General features: G+C 31.5%; 1 protein-coding gene across 1 annotated transcript; it reads left to right on the forward strand.

The window, feature by feature from the left end:
* The first annotated feature begins 4,104 nt into the window (after positions 1-4,104).
* LOC108693929 (condensin complex subunit 3) lies at positions 4,105-7,775 on the forward strand. Its single transcript, XM_018203146.1, has 7 exons — positions 4,105-4,212; positions 4,400-5,196; positions 5,503-6,037; positions 6,160-6,459; positions 6,559-6,927; positions 7,008-7,523; positions 7,659-7,775. The coding sequence occupies exons 1-7, from the start codon at positions 4,105-4,107 to the stop codon at positions 7,773-7,775; spliced, it is 2,742 nt and encodes a 913-aa protein (XP_018058635.1).
* Positions 7,776-8,026: the final 251 nt, after the last annotated feature.

Below are 8,026 nucleotides of genomic sequence, written 5' to 3' on the forward strand. Positions count from 1 at the left end.
AAGCGAGAAACAGAAAACAAATACCTATAGGATATTATACTTCACATACGAACATGTAGGTGCACATAGGATAGAATATGTGCATACATCATCCTATGGTAGCCTATAGGCATTTTCATTCTCCATGGGGCACCCCTTCTTTGTCTTATATGTTGCACGTTCTACATGTTACTATGGCTTCGTTCTGTTTCATGCATGATGCGCATTATTTAACGTTGTTATTCAGCGTATGTTAAAGAAGGATAATTGATACATCATACGCACCATACGTGAAACGGAACGCAGCCTATACATCAAACTGAAATCCTATAGATCTTTTAGTTCTCAGGCCGAGTTCACATCTTGACGGAAAAGTGGAAAGCAGAAAAGTGGAAGCTAATCGGAACTCGCAATGGTAATAGATGGTACATTTCGCTTATCTGCTTCTGTTTTTTTCGCGAGTTCTGATTGACTTCCGTTTTTCCGCTTTTTCGTCAAGGTGTGAACCCGGCCGCATGGGGCACATCCGTCCACATTCCTGTAGGTCTCTAGGTTTGTCGCGCGTCACAAGCTCCAATATGCTCCAACATGTTCCTACCACAGCTCTTACTCACTCTATCAAGCGCGTTGGAATGAATAAGAGCTATAGTAGGAGCATATTACAATATGTTGGAGCATGTGACGCGAACAAACCCTTATCCTATTTGCATTCCTACGTATACCTATTCGACTGTAATTGGTCAATTTCTTACGGCTTAAAACTTAAGAAATAACCAACTATAGTCGAATGCGAAGAGAATAAGTAATTGTGATTCGTCCATTCTTTACGGCTTAAGGCTTAAAAATCTATTGTAGATCCGAGGTTAGGGCTGCCGCAGACAAAATTTCTGTAAGCCACGTCTTAACCCTTAAGATGTGAGCTAACGAGCCAATCAGGATATTACTTTAGATCTACGTACTCTAACGGAAATAGAAATAGTAGTAAATTTATTTACAAGGCGAGTTTCAACCAATTAAAATTCGCTTTTATTGCGAGGTTATGGATAAGTTTACTATTATTTCCATTTCCGTTAGATTATGTAGACCTAAAGCAATATCCTGATTGGCTCATCGGCTTAAGTTTATGTCTTACAGTTACTGTTGCGGAATTTTTGTATGCGGTAGCACACAAACTCTTGCATAATGCATAATGCATAAGAGAATCAACCAATCGAAATTCTTCTTTTCCATGAAATGGGAAGAAAGGAAAAATTCTGATTAGTTGATTCGTTTGGTAATCTTTACAGAATGTGAGAAGAAGAATCGATTGTGATTCGTTCATTTCTTATGGCTTAAGGCTTAATCAATTATAGACTAATGCCCGCATCACATTAATGATTAGAGATTGCGTCTGCATTTGCGTTTGCGCTTGAGATGTTTTTTACACTAATAACGATCAGCGATTACATTTTATCAGATATTTCTTGCAACGCGAAAATAATACAAAATTATAAAAGAAGGAATTCACATTTTGCATCATAATTGAATTATAGATTTCATATTTTTCCAAGAGATATTATTGTCTTCAATTTTTTGTTTTAATATATGAACTGGTCATATGACTACAAAGTTTTATTGCGTCTGTGTCTCGATTACGAAAAATAGACAAATATCTAAGGCTGGTATTTATAGGCCGATATTCATAGTCAGATCTTATATTCAAGACATCTTAAGTACGGTCTTATAAAGTCACGAACCAATCAGAGGGCCGCATTAGCGTCTTAAGACATTACTTAAGATGATCTTGAAATAAGAATCAACTATGAATACCGACCTAAACGGGAATTGTGAATCAATCGCCTCTTTCTTGATTGGTCAAAAAATAATCGCAGGCGCAAATGCGAATGCAGACGTAACCTCCAATCGCTAATATGATACAGGCATAATGCGAATTTCCCTCAGTCTAATTCATCGACTGGCTTTTGGCGATTGGTTCTTATTAGATTAAGATTTTATGAGATTTCCGTTAAAAACCAGTTGATATTTAATTATATAGTACTCAATTGAATCCGAATCGAATTTTTAATGCGGATTTTCCATTCAGTTCGATTGGCGTTTGCCGATTGGTTCTTATTGGACTAATGCCTGTATCACACTACGCATTGGAGACTGAGGATTGCGCTTGAAGATTAAAATTCAGCCAATTAGAAAAAACGTATTAAAACTATACTGATTAGTCGAATTCTAATTCGTAATTCGTAATTCTCAATCTCCAATGCATAGTATGACACAGGCATAAAAATCTATGAGTGGCTCCGCACAATAAAAGAAACAAGCAACCGAGAGCAGAGAATAAAAATTTTAACCTATTAAAAATTATGTATTGTGAAGTACTTAGTTTCTGATAAGTTGAAATTCTTATTTTCTGTTCTCTGTTCCCTTTATTGTGCGGAGCTCTTAAGATTTCTGATAAAAACCTATTAAAGTTTAATCGTATGACCCAATTGGTTCTGATTCGGATCATTAATGGGATTTCCCATTTAGTCCGATTCGCCGACTGGGAAGCGTTTGCCAATTATTTCACTTTGTTCAATTAAAATCAGATTAATTTTTTATTTTTTAAAAATTGGTAACATGCCTATATATTTTTACTGAAAGTGCATTAAATGGATATCCTACTAAAATCTTATTATTTCCGAATCATTTCAATAAGCTGTAATTTTGATTCCGATAGAGACTTTTCGTTCCTATTAAATTTCTATCGATTTTTAATAGATTTAAATAGTTTTTAATCGGAAATTTTAAGCAAAGTTTGACCGCGGTCTCATGAGTGGAAATTTATAACGGTACGAAACAGCGAGACCAATCATAATCGTAGAAAAAAAAAACAGAGTAATAATTGCAGAGTTGTGATTGGTTACGCTGTTCCGCTGTAAATTTTTGTTTTGTCATGGGACAGCGACCTTATGCTATAAACTTGCAATTATTATTATTATTGTTGATAGCGATACTTAAATAATAAAAAGAAATAATGGTACTATAAAGAATCATTTAAATTTGCAAGCTGAAATTAATATTCTCAAGAAAGTATCTGTGGCTTTTAAATTTATAAAAATACATATACATATAAATTATGCTATTAATGTTTAAATCTCGGTTGATCTTGATTTGTTTTAGTAAAGCGTTTTTTTTATAATTCTACATTTCGCATAAATTTTACTTATAAATTTTATTATAAGTTAGTTAAAGAGATTCCCAAGGAGAACAAGAAAATCAAAATAATGTCAATTTGACGGTCATATTGACCGAATTTATGTTATTTTTTGGTCATGATAAAAAAATGACATAAATTTGGTCAATATGATGTCAAATTGACATTATTTTGATTTTCTTGTTCTTCTTGGATGTGATATAGTGATTTATAAATTTTATTGTATTTAGATATATTTATGTATCATTTTGATATTCTCATGATAATTTTATTAAATCCATCGACAAGATACATATTAAAGACAGTCTGTCTTGGGCAAATTTTCGTTCTCACAAAAAAAATCCCGTGGCCAGGAGGTAATTGAAGAACTCTGTTATTATCGACAATTGATAAATTTGTATTCATTAATTAATAATCAAATCCGAAATAACATTAAAATTACACTTTTAATTAAAAATCGAGTATGATTTAATTTTACATACATATATACATATATTTTGTCTAGGATTGACGGTTTTTTAATAGTTTTCGGCGATACTAACAATACATATAATATAAATAATTTTGGTATAGTCGGATTCCTACTTTAGCGATTGAATGAAATTGTAAGATAATAAACTCAAATAAGATCCAAAAGATAGTGAAATTTAATAAATTGTTTTTTATGATTCGTCGATCAAAAAGATTACGTCAAAATCATCAAAATTGTTGAATATCAAGCATTCATTTTAATCACATGATCTTTTTTGTCGCTCAAACAGCCGGTTTGTAGCTCGTGAAAACTTACCTTTATGGACTGATAAATAGATGACACTATAATCGCATAGACGCTTTGAACGTTTTGAAAAGTTAACGTATACAATTGTGTGTAGGACTGTGTAGATCGAATATTTAGCGATTGCAATTCCTGGAGTTTTCTCTGTCAACAGATAAATATGCCTTCACTGATCAAAGATAGTATGAAAAACATATTTCACAATGTACAATTAAATAAAACTGATCATATGCAGTACATGAAAAAGCTCACAAAGTTGTATAAGAGGGTGAGTTTTTTTAAGGTTTCTTTTAGTACAATTTGATTTTGCTTTCTTGATATATATAATATTATTGATTTTACAAAGTTGATTTGAAGTTTTGATTGATTAGAATCATTTCAAAATAATATTTGCTACATACATACATTTGTCCTTTTGAAATAAATAATATTTTATGATCTATTAATTCTTTTAGACTGATTTAGATACATTTTGGGAACATTTTATCTGGTGTCTAAAGGTGCCTCTTTCAACATCACAACAACATCCATATGTTGTAAATACATTAGAGTTTTGTGCTAAATTCTGTATGAGTTTCTATCCATCCTTGGACAATGAAGTCATAGAACCAATCTCTCCATTTCTTAGCAGATTATTTGAGTTTCTTTTATCAAGTCATAATGCTAAGGATAAAGGAGTAAGATTTCGCATATGCCATTTTCTAAATATGCTTTTAAACTCCATGGGTGATAACGCTTTCATCGACGACAATTTATGTGACCAAATTACAGTCAGTATGATGGATCGATTGTTGGATAAATCACCTAAAGTCAGAGCACAGGCTGTTTTTGCCTTATACAGATTACAGGATCCATCAGATGAACAGTGTCCTGTGATAAAAATGTATCTCTTTCATGTATCTAGAGATCCAAGTGCTGAAGTTCGTAAAGCGGTTCTTGCTACTATGGGTAAAAATCAGAAAACTTTAGAAGCTGCATTTATAAGAACACGAGATATTGATGATTCTGTTCGTAAAAAAGCATATGAATTTATCAGTAAAATCACAGTGCGTTCCTTGACTATTGGACAAAGAGAACGTTTATTAAAGGATGGTCTTAAAGATAGATCCGACAGTGTTAGAATATGTGTAAATAATGTTTTATTGCCAGCATGGTTAAGATATTTCAAAGGAGAATATATGAGTCTTATTCATGCATTAGATGCAGGAATAGGAACAGAGTCTGCAACTTTAGCTTTACAAATATTGTTCAAGTAAGTTTCTCCTAAGGAAAATAAAGTAATGTAGGGTAAAGGAACTTTTTCGCCAATTTCCCGTGATAATGTTTATGTTTCTGAACAGAATATATTGACTATTTAAAGGCCTATGCCTTCAAGGGGTAATCATAATTGTATAATGTAATTATAAGCATGTCATTGCAAAGAAATATTGTTTGATATCGTAAATTTTCATATTACTTTAAAATTGAAACTGACCAAAAATCGCTCTACCCTATCTGATAAAATAATATTATTTGTGTATATAGATATATATTCTTAGTAAATATTGTTTTTATACAGAAATGCTGATTTAAACACATTATTGACACAAGTGCCAATAGATAAGAATACAAGATTGATTCCTTTGACGAGCTTAACAAATGAAAATGTTTTATATTGGAAGTGTGTAATACAGCATCTCCATCGTCTTTCCTCTATTGAAGAGTTAGAATTAATGATTCCAGAGTTATCAGAGTTCTGCAAATATATACGCGAATTTCTTGCTCTCATATCTTCTCAATCACATGAGACATGGGAAACAGAGAGTCATAAGTTTATTCTACTACAACTTTTTGAAATATCTACAATGTACGATCTCTCAGATGAGGTAGGCAGGAAGAATCTAAACGAAGTGATAATAGACACTTTAATGAGCGATCATTGCTCCACTAAAATAATTGAGTGTCTAGTGATTCATTTTGCAAAGGTGGTACCAGATCCCAGCAATATGCTGAATGCTATTGCTAATGTTATTAGCGAGATTAGGCTACCTTTGAAAGAAAATATAGTCACTCAGCAAATTACTGCAGAACAACAGCATGAAAACAACATGCGAGTGAGTATTAAAATTTAGTATTGTTAAAAAATAATATATCTGTAAATAATGAAAAAAATTTGATTATACAGGATCTTTCTGTATTTATAAATATTTTTATTTTTCTAACAATTTGATTGTAGAAAGCTAAATTAACAGTTGACATAATAGAACTCGAAGAGGAATTGTATCAAGCAATTAAGGAACAGAATTTTCTACAAGCTGATAGCCTTAAAGAAAAGATTAATACTTTGAAAGAGAAAATAAATTGTTTATGTAATACACCCGAAACTATAATAACTGAGGATAATATGCGGGAGGAGAAAAATGATACTGTAACTATGGTTAAATGCCTTGATATTTTATATGTTGCAATACAATCTATTCGCGTATTAACACCTACACTCAGAAGTTTGATGTATCTTGTTTTAAACAGTCTTGACGTAAGTACACATAAATTTTATGTGCGCGAGCGTATATGTGTATGTGTGAAAATTTATATTGTATTTTATAGTCACTTAATCTAATTTATTGCATTTTAGCATCCTCATGATAGCGTACATATATTAGCGCTAAAGACATTATGTGTTTATTGTATCTTGGACAAAGAATTAGCTAAGAAACACATAATGATATTTTTTTACCAATTTTCTCTTGAGCAAGAAAATCAAGAAATATGGGTAATCTCTTTGAGAGCAATATTCGATCTCTTGCTGGTGTATGGTTTAGAATATTTTGATATAATGCAAACTCCAGAAAACAATTCCGTACGCAATAGATCTGAAAAGACTCGCTCACTGTATACACATGAGGATAGTACACATGAAGACATTTCTATAAGTAAGCGGACTGAAATAGAGGAAGGTCCTTGCAATTTCATTAAAATCTTAACAGGATTGCTAACCAATGCGGTAAGTAATAATATCTTTGAGTTTTGCTAAAATTAAATAAATAAAATATTTATGCAGTAATTATATTTGAAAATTTATAGAATCAAGATTTACGCACTATTGCGGCGGAAGGACTCTGCAAATTATTGCTCAATCGACGAATCAATAGCAGTAATCTAGTATCGCGCCTGATAATTATGTGCTATAATCCAGTCAACGTTGATGACATTTATCTTCGTCAATGCTTGAGCGCTTTTTTTGACTGTTTTGTAGGGCGTGTATCTGATGCGCAAGAAATGCTCGAAAACGCATACTTTCTAACTCTGCAGGTTCTTTGTAACGCACCGGACATTAGCCCTCTACGGGAGATTAATGCATATCACGTATCTAGGTTTATACTGGGTTTAACAAGACGAGGCTGCCAGAAGAGTAGTGGGCAAACGTTTTATACACATAATAATCTTGCCTTTGCTATTTTGGCTGAGATTTTAAATCCAAAAAGCAAAATAGATCAAGAAATTCTTATTAAATCTTTGACAGATTTATGCATTCAACTTGAGGATGATGATCTATCAAAACAAAATCTGCAAAAAGCTATCAAGAATGTTACGAAAATGGTATGTCATTTATCCTTTATATTTCTGTATCAAGTCTTTCATATACTTCTCTGATCAAATTTTTGATACAAAATTATAATTCAAATGCATTCTGTAATAACACACATGTGTTAACTGTAATTTAATGTCTGGCAGGTGATGAATTATGATAAACGATTGCTTAAATATATTCAACAATTTAAACAAAAATTAGAGATGTCTTCCGAAGAAACAGAGATTAATATAGAAGATGATAGTGACAGCGAATCGTAAATGACGCACATTTATATAATATGTATTTATATTTATTAAATAAAGGAAATCCTAATTCTTGAAAATATCAAAATTAAATTTAAGTTACATTATAATATCAATATATTTAAATAAGTATTGATAATTCTTTAAAAAAATAAACAGTAATAAGTTTTTTTTTCGTTACTAAATATATTGGAGGTACTAGAAAATGAAGATTAATTTGTATTACCTAAGATACGGAAAGAATTTAATTTATATTTTAAAATATA

This window comes from Atta colombica, unplaced genomic scaffold (genome assembly GCF_001594045.1).
Source record: "Atta colombica isolate Treedump-2 unplaced genomic scaffold, Acol1.0 scaffold1, whole genome shotgun sequence".
Lineage (NCBI taxonomy): Eukaryota > Metazoa > Arthropoda > Insecta > Hymenoptera > Formicidae > Atta > Atta colombica.

Excerpts from the sequence above, each read along its gene's own strand:
- LOC108693929 (XM_018203146.1), top strand. The coding sequence starts at position 4,105 with ATGCCTTCACTGATCAAAGATAGTATGAAAAACATATTTCACAATGTA. Across the intron at positions 6,460-6,558 it reads TTGTTTTAAACAGTCTTGAC|CATCCTCATGATAGCGTACA; the intron begins GTAAGTACACAT and ends ATTGCATTTTAG. Across the intron at positions 7,524-7,658 it reads TCAAGAATGTTACGAAAATG|GTGATGAATTATGATAAACG; the intron begins GTATGTCATTTA and ends AATGTCTGGCAG.